This window comes from Leptopilina boulardi, unplaced genomic scaffold (genome assembly GCF_019393585.1).
Source record: "Leptopilina boulardi isolate dan_hultmark-lab unplaced genomic scaffold, ZJU_Lbou_2.1 LbouV2_399, whole genome shotgun sequence".
In the NCBI taxonomy this organism is placed as follows: Eukaryota; Metazoa; Arthropoda; class Insecta; order Hymenoptera; family Figitidae; genus Leptopilina; species Leptopilina boulardi.
In genome coordinates this window covers 1,617,226-1,634,113 of record NW_026137972.1, presented here as the reverse complement: position 1 = coordinate 1,634,113, position 16,888 = coordinate 1,617,226, and the positions used below count along the sequence as shown (strand labels likewise).

Genomic DNA, 16,888 nt, shown 5'->3' with positions numbered 1-16,888 from the left:
AAATAGCTTGGCGTATTATGTGCACGACCCCTTATAGTAATTGATGAATATCATAAAAATTGATGATTGTAATTAAAAATTGACGATTATTAAAAAAAATTAATAATAATCATGCAAATGATGGATTATCAAACAAATGATGGACCTGTATGAAAATAAATCGCAATATAGTTTTACCTTCAGCTGTAAAAGAAGACAATATAATTTATTATCTAAAGACGATTGATACACGTTTCCAATATTACTTTTTTACAGCTATATTAAAAAAACCATTAAAGTCATTCGTATATAAAGCAAGTGTTTAAGAAAGTTTTCAAAATTTGAAAAGTTGAATTCTAGTTCAAAATAAAATTTAAAATGTATAAACATTTTGCAATTATATTTCTTCTTTCCAGATGTCTTTTTGTACCTGTAACTTGCAATAAAGAAGATGATCTAAATAAGAAATATGTAATTATATCACTTACTATTTTTAAATAAATAAAAATTATAAATTTCAGTAATACAATTTAACGAATCTCCTGTGATTAAAAAACTCTTAATTTCTTTTCAATTTTTTCTTGAGATTTATTTTTTAGAATTTGATAAAAACGTTGTAAGCCACGTGATAAAGAACAAAAAAATATATAATTAAAAACAGAAATATAATTAAAAAGATTTTCATTACAAATTAATAATTATAGAAAAATGGATATCATTTTACATTCACAAATATTTATAATTGCAGATAACAATTAGAGAAATATATAGAGATTATGTGAATATTTTTTATACTAATTTCGGAAAACTAATAAATTGTCCGTCATGGAATTTAAACATTGAAAAATGCAATGATGAAGTAAATGACATTAAATTAAAGGTAAAAGAGTTTACTGAAAATTCAGATGTACAAGAAAGTAGAGATAAGTTAACAACATTAATTCAATATACGGATATGATTAAAAGAGAAAACAAAACTTGTTTGAGACAGGAAGAAAACCCAACTTTGAATGAGATCAAAATATTGGTTAGTTATAAAGAAAATTAAATTAAATTAAATAAATAAAAATTTATTGTCAATAATTTCTAATACAAATGAAATATTGCATTAAATACGAATTATTATTCAAATAGTAAATATTTTATAAAAATAACAAATTTTATATGAATATTGATATGCGTTTTTATTTTATTTTTTCTTCTAGCTCTATCTCATTAAAGAAAAATTTGATTTAGTAAGTGTTACCAATTAACAATATTATATATACATTTTGTCAATAATTTTTGGGTAATTTAAAGTGTTTTTCCATAAATATAGTATTTAAAAAAATTTAGAAATTTGTTAGCGATTTTCGGTACATTTTGTTAATATTTTTTTATTTAATGTTTTGTGATTTTATGCCGATTATTTTTGTTTTTGTTGGTTTAGTGACAAAAGCATTGTTGTTTTTCGTTGATGTTGACACATTTTCATTAGAAAAGTAGAATTGGTGATTCTGTTAAATTATTATTTTTATATTGTACCTATATATAAATATGATTTTTTTACTACGCTAATATTAAAAAAAATTACAGGAAGATAGTGTGGTATTCCAAAAAATGATGATTATGGATGCTTTTAAAGCATATTTCTATCATTTAAATTTATATATTACAACTTACCCTTGTTATACTGAGACATCAGAAGTGACAAATGGAATAAATGATTTTAAAAATTATATTAAAGAATTAAATTTAAAGTTTCCCTGGGTTATATATGAAGATATATCAAGTTTTGGGAAAAGTTTTATATCAAATGTCACAGATTTTGTAACTCGTATGAATAAAAATGCTACAGGATGTAAGGAAAAAGTCAAAGAATTTGATTATACAAGAAATATTACAATGAATTTGGTAAATAAAATTTTCAAACTAATTATAGTTAGTGTGTGTGGGAACATATTGCTGTAAGGTTATCGTATCATTATATGTATGGGGTGTAAGATTACGTCTTAAGCCTGTAGTAAACTTACGGTGGACTTTAAAGATATCCGCCCTGATAGTAAGGTTATATGTAAAGGTTGTGGTAAGCTCACAATATTAACTTACCATAACCTTACCGCGTTAGCTTACCACAGCCTTTACATGTAATCTAACAATCAGGGCCGTAAGTTTATTGCCTTACAACATTATGTTGTGCTGTGTGGGTATTTATTAAGATAATATAAAAATAAAATTTTCTAAATATGTAATTGCAGCAAACAAGTTATTCGAATTTTGTTGAAAAGATTGATAAAAAAGAAGTGGAAAAATTCAATAACTCAATTTACCTTGTACCAAGCAATATAACAAACTCTGAAATAGTTCTAAACAACAAAAGGGTAAGTGGTCTTTCTTTTGTGAGTGAACCAATGAGCATTCCCAGATAGCACGTAACATTGCAGCAACCTTGCGGCAAGCTTCAAATGTCCCACTTAACTCAAACTTGTATGGTAAGCTTACCGAAAGATTGCAGTGTAAGATTACTGCAAGATTGCACAATAATATTATCGCAAGATTGCTCAGTAAGCTTGGCGCAAGCTTGCGGAATATAAAGAAAAAATTTGGAGGGGAAGAAATTTATTTTTGTATACTGCTGTGCTGATTGGGCAAGGTTATTAGCAACCTTGCACCAACCTTGCCACAAGCTTACCATGCAAGCTTGCGATAATCTTATTATGCAATCTTGCAGTAACCTTACACTGCAATCTGTCGGCAAGCTTACCATGCAAGCTTGTGTTAGGTGAAACATTTGAAGCTTGCGGCAAGGTTGGCAATATTGAGCGTCAAGCTTGCTGCAAGCTTACGTGCTGTCTGAGTTATATTTAAGGGATTACTGATATTTAAGAGCGTAAAAAATAAAGAATTAAAAAAAAAATTTAGCCGTTTTTAAAAATTTTTTTAAACGAAGTTTATTTTATCGAATAGTACATATTTCTATGTACTTGTAAATAATTTTATATTAAAAAATGTTAGTAACTGTGGAAACTGTAGACCTTGCACTAAAACACTTTTTTGTCAGCTGCTTGCAGTGACTATGGGTACGATAAATCAGACAGAGTTTAACTAAAATTAAAAAACAACCAAAATCCCGTTAGTATATTATATCACCTCCTGCGTGAATAAAGGGTTTTGAAGAAAAAAAATTTTCTAGAAATGGCGATGATTTTTCCTCAAAAATCGTGATTTAAGGGGTTTCAAATTTGGTCAAATAAAAATTCGATTTTCGATTTTTTAAAAATGGGTTATATGGGCTTTTTTTATCTAGAATGCATAATTTTTTTTATGTCACTTTTTCAAAAATTCGAAAATACGTTTTTTAACCAACTTTTTTTTTACACTGTAAATATAATTTTTTTGTTCAAAAAACTGATTTCTCGGATTAAAACAAATTGATTAATCTATATAAAGTCTATACTTTAATTAAAATCTATAAATTATATCATTTTTTAATTTTTGAAAAAAATATTTTTTTCGTATTTTTTGAAATAACTTTTTTTTTCATGAAAATTTTTAATAAATTTTGTCAACACCGTATTCCTGGCATAAAAACGAATCGATTGATAAATATAAAGTTTACATTTTACCAAAATATTTGTAAAATTGATCGCTATTTTAGTTGTAATCCTTCTTTTAATCTTGAATATAAGTGTATCATGCGATGAGGAAGCTAAATGGTCATATGAATTGAATACCCTGTTGTATGTATAAAGAATCCCTAAAAATTTCAGCCCGATTGGTTTAGCGGTTTTGGAAAAATCGTAGTCCGCTCCGATTTTTATGATATTTCGAAAAAACATTCTCGAGAGTATCACAGAAAAAAAGGTGGGTAAAAAGTTGTAAAGATAGAGGATCAAAGTCGTTAGGATACAGGGTAAAGGATAAATTTGTGATGGATAAAAATGTTACTAAAATATTACTAGAAAAATGGATGTCATATTTGAGTAAACTGTCTAATTTTAATAAAAATATTAGTAATTTTACACTTATTAAATCCACAAATTTTTTATGAATAAGTAATTGCATGTGGAAATATTTTGCCTATAATTATTGTCTATTAATAAAAATATCTTTGACTAATACAACTGACAGCTGACGACAGTGCGTAAATAATCAGAACTGGGAAATTACAACTCAACGTCTGTATTGTTGCACGAAAGCAGAATTGGGTAGTAACTGAATTTTTTGTGCATATTCGGCGTGTCAGGTCATCGAGATATTTCGAGTTCAAGATATGACGTCAGAGGCCTGGAGAGACAACAAACAGACGACACAATGTTATTCTTACGGGGAAGAAAATTTGTTTCCACTTTCATCAATTTTATTCATTCTTTAAACACGGAAAACGCTTGTTGACATATAATAAAATTAAAATGTGTGTTGATAATTAATTTTGTTATATATTTGATTCATTTGCATTGATAGATTCTCTGAATTCGTGATAAAATATAAATTTTGAGGTTAGGGGTGTTTGTTTACTGACATGAAATCTTTTACTGCTGTGGTAGTTCCCACTTAAAATATATATTTTATATCTTTTTTAATAACATGCATACTGGATATTGTTTAATAATGTTAAAATGAAAAATGTGATTAGTAAATAAACTTTTCTAGCCTCAATATTTATATTTTATCACGAATTCAGAGAATCTGTCAATGCAAATGAATCAAATATATAACAAAATTAATTATCAACACACATTTTAATTTTATTATATGTCAACAAGCGTTTTCCGTGTTTAAAGAATGAATAAAATTGATGAAAGTGGAAACAAATTTTCTTCCCCGTAAGAATAACATTGTGTCGTCTGTTTGTTGTCTCTCCAGGCCTCTGACGTCATATCTTGAACTCGAAATATCTCGATGACCTGACACGCCGAATATGCACAAAAAATTCAGTTACTACCCAATTCTGCTTTCGTGCAACAATACAGACGTTGAGTTGTAATTTCCCAGTTCTGATTATTTACGCACTGTCGTCAGCTGTCAGTTGTATTAGGGTCATTTGGGGTAAATGTAAACGGATTTGCTTAGTTTCAACAATAACGTAAGTTTTTTATTTTAAAAAGCAATACTTCCGGTTTTCTACTGCATGAACTTGTTACTTCACTTCCCTAGAAACATTTTATGAGGTACAAAAAAATATTGATCAACTTGAATCGCTTAAAACTGACTGTTTACATTTACCCCGAGATTTTGAAATTTTCCCAAAATTCGGGGTAAATGTAAACACCCCTGTAGTTTAAAGAGGTTTAAGAAAAAAGTTATCCCAAGTATACTACTGTGTAAAGGGATGTAAAAACTGAAAAAAAATTCTTGGTAGATGTAAAATAATTGAACCAATTGATTGATATGCAACATATAAAATAAGCAATCATTACCATAACAAAACTAGTAATGTAAAAACTTGAATAACTTCAATAAATTTTAATAGATTTTCATTCAACTTGGTGAAAATAAGTTTTTAAGGTTGCTGAATAAGATTCTAAAATCGAATTTTTAAATTTCAAAATGGCGGACAAACATAAAAATATTGTTAAAAATTGATCAAATTTGCTTGAATCTCGCTACTCGGGGGTTTTTGAGGTCACTGAATACGAATTTGAAGACAAATTTAAAATTTTAAAAATGGCGGATCCAATATGGCGGATGAACCTAAAAATATTTTTAAAAATTGATCAAATTTGCTTAAATCTCGCTACTCGGAGGTTTTCGAGGTCGCTGAATACGAATCTGAAGTCAGATTTAAAATTTTCAAAATAGCAGATTCAATATCGCGAAAGAGGTTTTTAAAAATTGATCAAATTGGACTAAATTTCTCTGCCCACTGACATTTAGAAAATATGAATATCAACACAATTAATATATTACGAAATTTTTCCTCTTTATAAAACATAAGTTTATAAACTTTCTAAAATTTCAATAATAATTTTTTTAAAAGGTCTAAGGAGAAAGTAATCTAAGTATTTAAATTCCAAGATATAGAAAAACGTATATTAGAATTAGTATTAATATCAATCAACCAATCCATAAATCAATCATCCAATCAATCCACCAATCAATCAATCACTCAATCAATCAACCAATCAATCCACCAATCAATCCACCAATCAATCACTCAATCAACCAATCTATAAATCAATCATCCAAGCAACCAATCTATCCACCAATCAATCACTCAATCAACCAATCATCCAATCAATCCACCAATCAATCAATCAGTCAATGAATCAAGCAATCCACCAATCAACCACTCAATCAACCAATCTATAAATCAATTATCCAATAAACCAATCAATCCAATCCACCAATCAATCCACCAATTACTCAATCAACCAATCCATAAATCAATCGTCCAATAAATCAACCAATCAATCCATCAATCAATCTATCAATCAATGACTCACTCTTATTCTAGGATTCCTACGTACCTGAGTTTTATTCACCAATCGTGAAGAATCGCTTTCCTATATTTTAAACACTTAAATGCACTATGCACTACTATGCAGGTCTATACCTGCAACTGACTAACACGAAGGAGATATAAAAGAAGATCCAATTTCGTTTTTTATGTAATTTTACAGGGCCAAAATAATGTAATTGTGAAATAGAAGCAAATTTATTGAATTATTTTCTTTTAAAATGCAGCAGAAATTCTGTTTACATTTACCCCGAGTTTTCGAATTCTCGGGGTAAATGTAAACACTTAATTATCTATTAACTGAATTTACGAAATTAAAAAATCAAAGTCAGCTTTTGTTAAGGGATTCATAAGGAATAATTAGAAATTTTAGTTTGAATTTTTAGTTCATTTTTATTCAAATGCGAGACAAAATACTGAAACAGTAAAACTTTGATTTTCAATCTTTCATGCATTAAGCGACAAACTGGAGTATGGCTTTGACAATTGTCGAAAAAAAAATTAGCAATACTCAGAACCTGTTGCAGGTGAGCTGAGGTTAAAATATTGGGGTCGAACTTAATTTTAAATCTGTAAATTAAGCTGCAATATCTGCTGTTTACATTTACCCCTTGTTTACATTTTCCCCAAATGACCCTAGTCAAAGATATTTTTATTAATAGACAATAATTATAGGCAAAATATTTCCACATGCATAATTACTTATTTATATAAAATTTGTGGATTTAATAAGTTAAGTGAAAAATTACTAATATTTTTATTAAAATTAGACAGTTTACTCAAATATGACATCCATTTTTCTAGTAATATTTTAGTAACATTTTTATCCATCACAAATTTATCCTTTACCCTGTATCCTAACGACTTTTATCCTCTATCTTTACAACTTTTTACCCACCTTGTTTTCTGTGATATGTACTTTTGATATATGCAATTTTGTTCAACAAAAGAAATAAAAAACATAACAATAAAAAGCACATTCCCAGATAGCACAACAATTTGCAGCAATTCTTGAGCAAGTTTACAATGCCAAATTTGTTAGTTTGCAATGTAAATTTGCTGCAAAACTGTAGCAAATAGCTATATGTCCACGCTTTGCGAAGTTTGCATTGCAAGTTTGCAGAAAAATTTTACATACAATTTGCAGAAAATTTTTATGGCAAACTTGAAGAAAATTTGCTGATAATTTGCTCAAATTCATGTCATGCGCAGTAGTTTTCTATGGCACTTAGGGCTGCGCAATAGATTTTAGTCGCCTTTCCTTTAGGAAAGGTTTGCAGTAACAAAATATCATCATATTTACAACAATGACATTTTTTAATTTTTGTCGAAAAACGTCCTCAAGTTTTCTCAAAATTTGTCATAAAATTTTCCTGCAATTTCTCTGAGAAATTTTTCTGCAAACATGCAATGCGAACTTCGCAAAGCGAGGACATATAGCTATTTGCCAAAGTTTTGCAGCAAATTTACATTGTAAACTTATAATTTGGCATTGCAAATTTGCTGCAAAAAGTTGTGCTATCTGGGTTGATAATTAAAAACATTTTTTTCTGCACTGCCTGTTTTACATTATAAACCATGCGATTAAGAACAAAAAAATATAAAATTAAAAACAGAAATATAATTAAAATGATTTTCATTAAAAATTAATAATTATAGAAAAATGGATATCATCTTACATTCACAAATATTTATAATTGCAGGAGAGACTTAACGAAATACACGAGATATATGTGACTCTTTTTTTAAAAAATTTCGAAATAATAAAAAATTGTCCGACAAGGAATTTAACCGTTGAAAAATGCAATGATGTAATAAATGATATTAAATTAAAGATAATAAATATTAATGAAAATACAGATGTTCAAGAGAGTACAGTTAATTTGGAAAACTTATATACATTTCAAAGATGGTGGTCCCTCGAAAAAAACAAAACTTGTATGAGCCTGAAAAGAAACCTAAGTTTGAATCAGAACAAAATATGGGTTAGTTATAATAGTATATTGTGCACCAAGTACCGAAAGAAGATGTTTTCCGACAAGTGCAAAATTTGCACAAAGTCGGAAAATGTTCTTTCGTACGCGTTACACACAGTACTTTGTGCGATATCACTTTAGAGAAAATGCTTTTTATTAAATAAATAACAAGCTACAATTTAAATTCATAAAATATGTAATAATTTCTATATAATTAGTTTTGTACACAAATTTAACTGCCAATAGCGAGCAAAAGTCAAAGTTCTACAAAAATAAAGTCATAACGCTCGATGCCGCCAGCGTACATACTTGTAAACATCCTTCAAAGTACTTTTCTGCACTAGTACAGCAAAGTAATGTTTTCCGCCTACTTTACAAGCATGTAAAGTAATGCCTTTCTTTAAGGTGTTGCACAAAGAAAATTAAATTCCTAATGTAAAAAAAATATGTTATGTTTCGTAAATATAAAAATTGATTTCAACTTTCATTAATATAATTTTATAGTCAATAATTCTTAATACAAAAAGAAATATTGCATTAAATACGAACAATTGTTAAAATGGTAAATATTTTCTAAAAATAACATATTTTAGTGCAGATGATAATTTTTTTGGATTTTTTTAATCTAGTAAAAATGTTAAATGTTTTTTGTTTAAATCCACTATTTATTTTTAAAATTCACAATTATATGAGGTTTCGCCCGTCAACGTCAAGCCTCATCAGATTTAAATACTGGAATTAAATTTAAATTTTTAAAGATTTTTATAAAAATTTAATTCCAATATTTAAATCTGATGAGGCCCGACGTTGACGGGCGAAACCTCATATAATTGTGAATTTATAAAATAAATAGTGGATTTAAACAAAAAACAATTAACATCTTTAATAACAAATTTTATATGAATATTATATATTATGGTCTTAATATTTGTAATTTTTTAATTTTTTTTAGATCCATGTCATTGAAGAAAATTTTAATTATGTAAGTGTTACCAATTAATAACAATATATTATATATAAATTTCTCTCAATAATTTTTAGATAATTTAAAGAGTTTTTCCATAAATACAGTATTTAAAAAAATTCAGAAATTTGTTAGCGATTTTCGGTACATTTTCTTAATTTTTTTTTTATTGAATTTTTTATAATTTTATGCTGCTTATTTTTGTTGACAATGCTTTTGTGACGAAATCATTGTTGTTTTTAGTTAATTTTGACACATTTTTATTAGAAAAGTAAAATTGGTAATTTTGTCACAATAATTTTTTTTTATATTGCATACAAATATGATTTTTTTATTTCACTAATAAAAAAAATGTTCAATATGTAGTTACAGCAAAATACCTCGATGGAAATTAAGAACCTGCTTATAGATGCTTTTAAAGCATATTTATATCATTTAAATTTATATTTTACAACAACTTACCCTTGTTATATTGAGACATCAAAAGTGACAAATGGAATACCCAAGCATGATGTTGAAAATTATATTAAAGAATTAAATTCAACGGTGCCCTTGCTTAGAAATTTTGATTCCAACGGATTTGATATTAATTTTAAGCTTGGGAAAAGTTTTGTATCAAATTTCACAGAATTAGTAACGGGTATGAATAATAATGCTGCAGGATGTAAGAAAAAATTCGAAGAATCTGATTATACAACTCATATTAAAATGAATTTGGTAAATAAAATTTTCGAAACTAACTAACTGGTTACTCCTAATTTGGTTTATTGTAATATTTTAATATATAATCATTTAAAAAACTTATTACTTTTTTATTTTTAAAAAAATTTTAATTTATATTTTAACAATTCGTAATAATTTATAATATTTATTAAGATTTAATATAATAAAACTAAAAATAAAATTTTTTAAATATGTAATTGCAGAAAACATTTGAAGACTGTGTAGATGACATTGTAAAAAATCTAATGAATAAAAATTATTTTCCACAAGTCTGTAAAATAAATGTATCAGAAACTGCAACAGTCTCTGAAACAACTAAAGGATTAGAAACTATAACAGTTTCTGTAAGAGACAATGGAATAGATTCTGAAACAAGCCAAGGATTAGAAACTATAACAGTTTCTGTAAGAGACAATGGAATAGATTCTGAAACAAGCCAAGGATTAGAAACTACAAAAATCTCTGTAACAATCAGTACAGACTCTGGAATAGTTGTTAGCAACTCTGCTCAAAGTGTTTTTTCTTTTGTGCCAATTTGGGGTATTCCACCACTATTACTTGTTTTGATGGCAATTATTTAAACATTTAAATTATGTGAATAGAATTTCTTTTGATGCAAGTAAAAAAAACAGAACAAGAAAATTCTTGTTCATAATCTTTAATTTCAAAGTTACATGAACGTTCACTTAGTTCTAAGTTGAAAACACTTTTAAAAAATTCCAAGTTTAAAAAAATAAAATTGTTTCTTAAAACATTTACAAATAATTTGTTGAGTTTAGAACAATGAATCAGCCATGACAAATTCACTAAATCAGTAATAAATTTTACAAATATATTAACAATATTGATATATTGACAAACAGATTTTTCTTTTATATTTTTCACATATTTTTCATTGGATCTTTGGACCCATCTTTTAATCTAATTGCGTAATTATTTTATGATTTTACTTTTCTCTATTTCAATGGTAATAAAAATAAAAAACAAATTATGTGATTTATCTTCTTCTTTTATCAAAATTAGAAAAACTTAATTGTTTTTAGAAAAAGAAACACGGAGAGAAATAGATGGTAAGAAATTATGATCTTAAGATGGTTAAAAGTAGATGGTATCCGGTACAATCTATATGCTACTCGGTACCATCTAGATGATAAAAAAGTGAGGTTATGTTACCCACTTTACAATCAAGATGGTACTCCGTACAATATGTATAGTATCCCGTACAATCTAGATTCCTGTCCGTATATGTAAGATCAAATATGATACCTGATACTATCTAGATAGTACCCCGTACCATCTATTTCTCTCCATGAAGTTTTAATTTATCTAAACTTGGGAAACTGTTTAATTTTTAATTTGAAAGCACTTAGTTTTTATTTCACCTTAATTGGTCTTAATTGATTGTAAAAATATATTTCTTGCAAATAAAAAGAAAACTTAAAAAATATCAATTTTTATATATACCATCCTATATATTCTTTATTATTACATATATATTTATAATATTCTATTCATCATGTTTCATTTATTTTTTGATTATCATCTTTAATGGTGTTAATTTTTGTATAAAAAGGCTTGTCTCATTTATTTAAAAAAAAGTAATAAATTACTTATTAGGGTCAACCGGGGTAAATCCGAACGCTTTTAGTAAGTTTCAACAATAACATAAGTTTTTTCTTTAAAAAAAAAATACTTCCGGTATTCTGGTGCATGAAGTTGTTACTTTACTTCCATAGAACAATTTTATGGGGTAGCAAAAATTTTTGATAAATTACAATCGCAGGAAACTTAGCGTTCGTATTTACCTCGATACTTTGCAACTTTCCTAAAATACCGGGGTAAATACGAACGCCACTGTATTTCAGAAAAATCTTAGGGAAAATAAATTTAAAGTATTGCAATTGTTAAACTTATATAAAAACTCAAAAAAATACGACAATAAACCTATTATGTAATAATGCATCATATATAAATACAAAAATCAAACAGGTTAAAAATTAAAATGCATTACACAATTAAAACCTTCAATAACTTTATCAAATCATAACGGATTTTTGCAAAACTTGGTACAAAAAGTATTTTGGAGTGATTGAATGTAAATACAAAAATAAAAGTCAAATTTTTTAAATTCAAAATGGCGTACTTTCCTAAAACTTATTTTTAAAAATGATCAAATTTGCTAACCCTGAAACCCCCCGAGTAACAATTTTCGAGCGAATCCAATGAATTTTTTAATTCTCGTCCGCCATTTTGAATTTTGAAAAACTGACTTCAAATTGGTAATTAGCGACCCCAAAAACCGTAGAATACCAAATTTTATTAAGATCCTGAAAAACTTTTTTCAACAAACCATTTGGCAAAAAAATTGAAACACTCCTTCGAGAGAACAGAGATTAAGTTTCTGCTTATTAATTACTAACGAGGATACGTATAGAAAGAAAAACTTTTTTCTATGTACTTTTATAATGTTAAAATAATAGTGTAATCAAATAAAAACAATTTTGTGTGGCTTTGATGTAAAAAAAAATTATTAAAAATACCGTTCGGATTTACCCCAGTTTTCCAATTTTCTTGGGTAAATACGAACGGTCTGATATTATTAATAAAATTTTACAGAAGGCAAAAATCAAATATAGTTTCTGTTCTAGTATTCATAACAAACAATTATAAATAATAAAATGAATTTTTAGCTTCTTTTTCTTCAAATACGAGACAAAATACTGAAAGAGTGTCATCTTTGATTTTCAATCTTTTTTGCAATACTTGTTATCTTTGTTTATGCTGTTGCTAATTAACAAACAAAAAATGGGATAATACTTAGAATCTCTTCAAGAGGATCTGAGGTAAAAATTCTCATATCGAACTTATTTTTAAAAATTTTAATTAAGCTGAAATAATTAGCGTTCGGATTTACCCCGACTGACCCTATATAATAATAAAATGCTTGGTCTGTCCTTCTGTCCTAACTTGAAGTTGGTCTTTTCTGATTTCACGTGTTTTTTTTTGAGTAGTAATCTTATGACGTGTCAAATTTTGACAATTCTTTTTCTCTTTTTTGCCAAAGTTGTATAATTGTGTTTCTAAATTTCGGAATAAGTTTCTTTAAAATTCAATTCACGAAGGTGAAGTACACAACGTTTACAAACGAAATTTTTTTTAAAGTTGTATATTGATTCATAAATTGTATACAAATACAAAAAATTTATAATGAGAAAAAAGATGCGCCAGGAAATTTCGTACAAGATAGTAATTTGAAAAAAATTTATTTTTAAAAATTAATTTTTAAGGTACCAGGGGCCAACGAATACCTATTAAATATTAATTATAAAAACACATAAAATTGTAAAAACATTCCAAAAAAAAGTGGATTTGTTTTTTATTTTAACAAAAATATTTTACAGATTTTTAAATAAAAAATTTTTTATTTTAATAATAATCCTTTTCGAAGGGTTAAAGTTGAAATTTTTAGAAATAATTAAATTTCAAAAGATATTGTTAATTTTTAAACAATTATTAAAATTTACAGAACTGAAAATAATTTATCAAACAATTTTTGGAAAACATTTTTTAAATTTAATTGAATTTTCAAAGATTTAAAATTGAGATTTTTGAAATTAATTGAAACTTTAAGTGATTTTTAATTAAAATTTTAGATCATTTCACTAAAAATTTATTAGAAAATGCGGACAAAATACAATAATTTGAAAATCATTTTTAATTGAAAAATGGTTCCAGATAGTTGAATTTTCAAAGAATATTATTAAAATAGTTAAAAATAATTGAATTTCCTTAGAGTTATAATTGAAATTATTAAATTTCAAAAAAAAAATTTTCGATGGAAAATTTTAGTAATAATTAAATTTTAGATGCTTTTAAATTCAAATTATTGAAAATTCAATTAATTTTGAATTCAAATTTTTGAGAATAATTAAATTTTATTTGATTTTAAATTTGGAAAATAATTGAATTTCAGTTCATTTTGAATTGAAAATTTTGGGAAATAATTGAATTTGAATTGAAATTTTGGATAATAATTTAATTTAAGTTCATTTTTGATTGAAAATTTAGATAATTAATTTTGAATAGAAATTTTAGAAAATAATTGAATTTTATTTCATTTTAAATTGAAAACTTGGTAAATAATTAAATTTTAAATTGAAAATTTTGTATAATTATTGGATTTTTAATTGATTTTGAATTAAAATTTCGGGTAATAATTGAATTTTAGATTATTTTGAATTGAAATTTTTAAAAAATAATTCAATTTTATTGTGATATATTTTTTTAAATTATAAACAATTGTTAAATTTCATACAAATTTTAATTGAAAAATAATTTTGATATAATTGAATTTGTGATGTATTTAATTAAAATTATTTCAATTTCAATTTCAATTTCAATTTCAATTATTAACGGGACATGCCCTTTCGTACAAAAGTACTTCTAAATTCTAATAGTAACTTAAGTAACAATACAAAATATAAAATATTAACTAAATCTAGGTAGGCGCTATAATGGTTAAAGTTCAGTATAAGTTTATACAGTAAAGAATAACATAAATCAAATTATATTATTATCAAAAGAGAAGATTAATTTTTGATAAATTGAATCTGCTTTACCATTATATCAATTAATTTATATTATATTTATATTTATATTAATTAATTATTAAAAATAATTAATTTAGTGAATAATCATTTTAGTTCAAAATTTGTTAAATAATTGAATTGAAGAAGATCTGAAGAAGATCTACATTTTATACTAAAAAAATGTATTTTATTTACATTATTTTTCAAATGTAAAAAAAATGTCGCATTTTATTAAAATAAGTCGATAAAAGTCGTATTTTTAAAAAAAAGTCGGAAAAAGTCGTATAATCCGAGGCCTGTAAACATATAATTTTCATTATTATCATTTAATATGTAATAATATTCTAATAAATTAAATTATTATTAATAATATTAATCTTTAATTTCTTTATAACAAATAATTAAATATTCAATTTGGCGCGCTTGCGCGCGTTTAATTTTGCTAGTTAATATATAATCTAATTAAGAATGATTTAATTTTTTTGCCACACATTGAAATACAGTCGTGCATATATTTTTATCTACAGTTATAGATGTCAATATATTATTATCATTTAAAAACAATTGAAATATGTTTTAAATATTTCTTTCTTACAACAATATATTAAAAAAAACATTTAAATTATTGGTATATAATAGCAAGAGTTTTAATAAGTATTGAAAATTTAAAAAATAAAAATTCAAATGTATTTAAACATATTGTGCAATTTGATTTTTTATTTTCATTTGCATTTTCGTACTTGTAATCGAGAAATAAAGAAAAATATATCAGCTTAATTTTTATTTTTTAATTACGAAAATTGAAAAAAAATGTTCTATCCAAAAAAAATTATCAAAAATGGCTAAAATAGCCTGTGTAATTATTAACTGAACATGATGTAGTGTAAATGTAGGTAAGTTATCGACAAATAATTACCGATAAGAAGCGAGGAATAAAAAAAAGAATTACAATTTTTTGAAATTTTTATTTACAAAATTATTATTTACTAGCAAAATTAAACGCGCGCACACTGCAAAAATTATATTCTAGATTTAAGAATTTTTTCTTAAATAGGCGCCAGGAATATATTTCTTATTGTAAGAATATTTCCCACTTACTTTAAGTGGGGAATATTCTTGGCGCCTATTTAAGAAGAAATTCTTAAATCTAGAATATAAATTTTCAGTGCAAGCGCGCGAAATTGGATATTTCATTGTTTTTTGTAAAGAAATGATAAAGAAACCAATTCCGCAATTAGAAAACACAATTATACAACTTGGCAAAAATGAAAAAAGTAATATTCAAAATTTGACACGTCATAACATTACAATTCAAAAAGCACGTGAAATCAGCATAGACCAACTTCAAGTTAGGACAGAAGTACAGACCAAGCATTTTATTATTATACAATAAATAATTTTTATTATTACTTTCTTTTCAATTAGAAAATTTGATTGTCAGTTTTTAAAAATCTAACATGGTGGATATAATATGACGTAGGGATTTTTGACAAAATTTAATCGAAGATTTCATTCTATTCCTTTTAACGAATTTGTCATCAATTTTCAAAAATTCAAAATGGCTGAATTCAATATGGTGGACGACTTTTTGGAAAATTGATCGAAATTGGACACCCCATATTTTTATAATTTTTTTTTTTTTTGTCTTAAATATTAAAATAAAATTTTTTTATTAATATCAAATTCGAAAGATTTTTTGATACTCTTTCGCTTGGTGATATGCATTTTTGAAAAAAAAACATTTTCGACCAAAAAAATGAATTTTAAAAATAAATTTGACTTTTTCGTGATGAAAGGAACGATTATTTTTTTTTAAATTAAAAGCTAAGATTTTTTCCTATAAAAATATATAGTTGAAGAAGTGAGACAAGAATTTTTAAAGATTTATAATTAATAATTTTTTTTATCATTTTTGGTTATTTTTATTTTTTACTATTTTTCAATATTTAAACATTCTTGTCCCACTTTTTCAACTATATATTTTTATAGAAAAATACCTCAGCTTTCTATTAAAAAAATAAATAAATAAAATTGTAAACGTTATATTATTTATTATTATTATTATTATTTTATACTTAATAATTTCAATCTATTAAAATATTAAAATTGAAAGTTTAAAAAAAAATTCATTCATAAAATGTAAATTAGATTCAAAATTTCTTTTTAGTTCTAATTCTCGAATATATATATATATATATATATATATATATATATATAT

General features: G+C 25.3%; 1 protein-coding gene across 2 annotated transcripts; it reads left to right on the top strand.

Moving 5' to 3' along the window:
• Positions 1–287: 287 nt before the first annotated feature.
• LOC127289047 (uncharacterized) lies at positions 288–11,528 on the top strand. Of its 2 annotated transcripts, XM_051316802.1 has the most exons (9): positions 288–450; positions 728–1,006; positions 1,185–1,214; positions 1,555–1,872; positions 2,217–2,339; positions 8,122–8,403; positions 9,347–9,376; positions 9,725–10,075; positions 10,285–11,528. In XM_051316802.1, the coding sequence occupies exons 1-9, from the start codon at positions 358–360 to the stop codon at positions 10,660–10,662; spliced, it is 1,884 nt and encodes a 627-aa protein (XP_051172759.1). In that variant the 5' UTR covers positions 288–357; the 3' UTR covers positions 10,663–11,528. The 2 variants fall into 2 exon arrangements, with proteins under 2 accessions (XP_051172759.1, XP_051172760.1); XM_051316803.1 differs by lacking the exon at positions 1,185–1,214.
• Positions 11,529–16,888: the final 5,360 nt, after the last annotated feature.

Bases quoted from the DNA above. Each gene is read 5' to 3' on its own strand.
- LOC127289047 (XM_051316802.1), top strand. From the start codon at position 358: ATGTATAAACATTTTGCAATTATATTTCTTCTTTCCAGATGTCTTTTT. The intron at 1,873-2,216 runs GTAAATAAAATT...ATGTAATTGCAG, and splicing joins GAAATATTACAATGAATTTG to CAAACAAGTTATTCGAATTT. The intron at 10,076-10,284 runs GTAAATAAAATT...ATGTAATTGCAG, and splicing joins CTCATATTAAAATGAATTTG to AAAACATTTGAAGACTGTGT.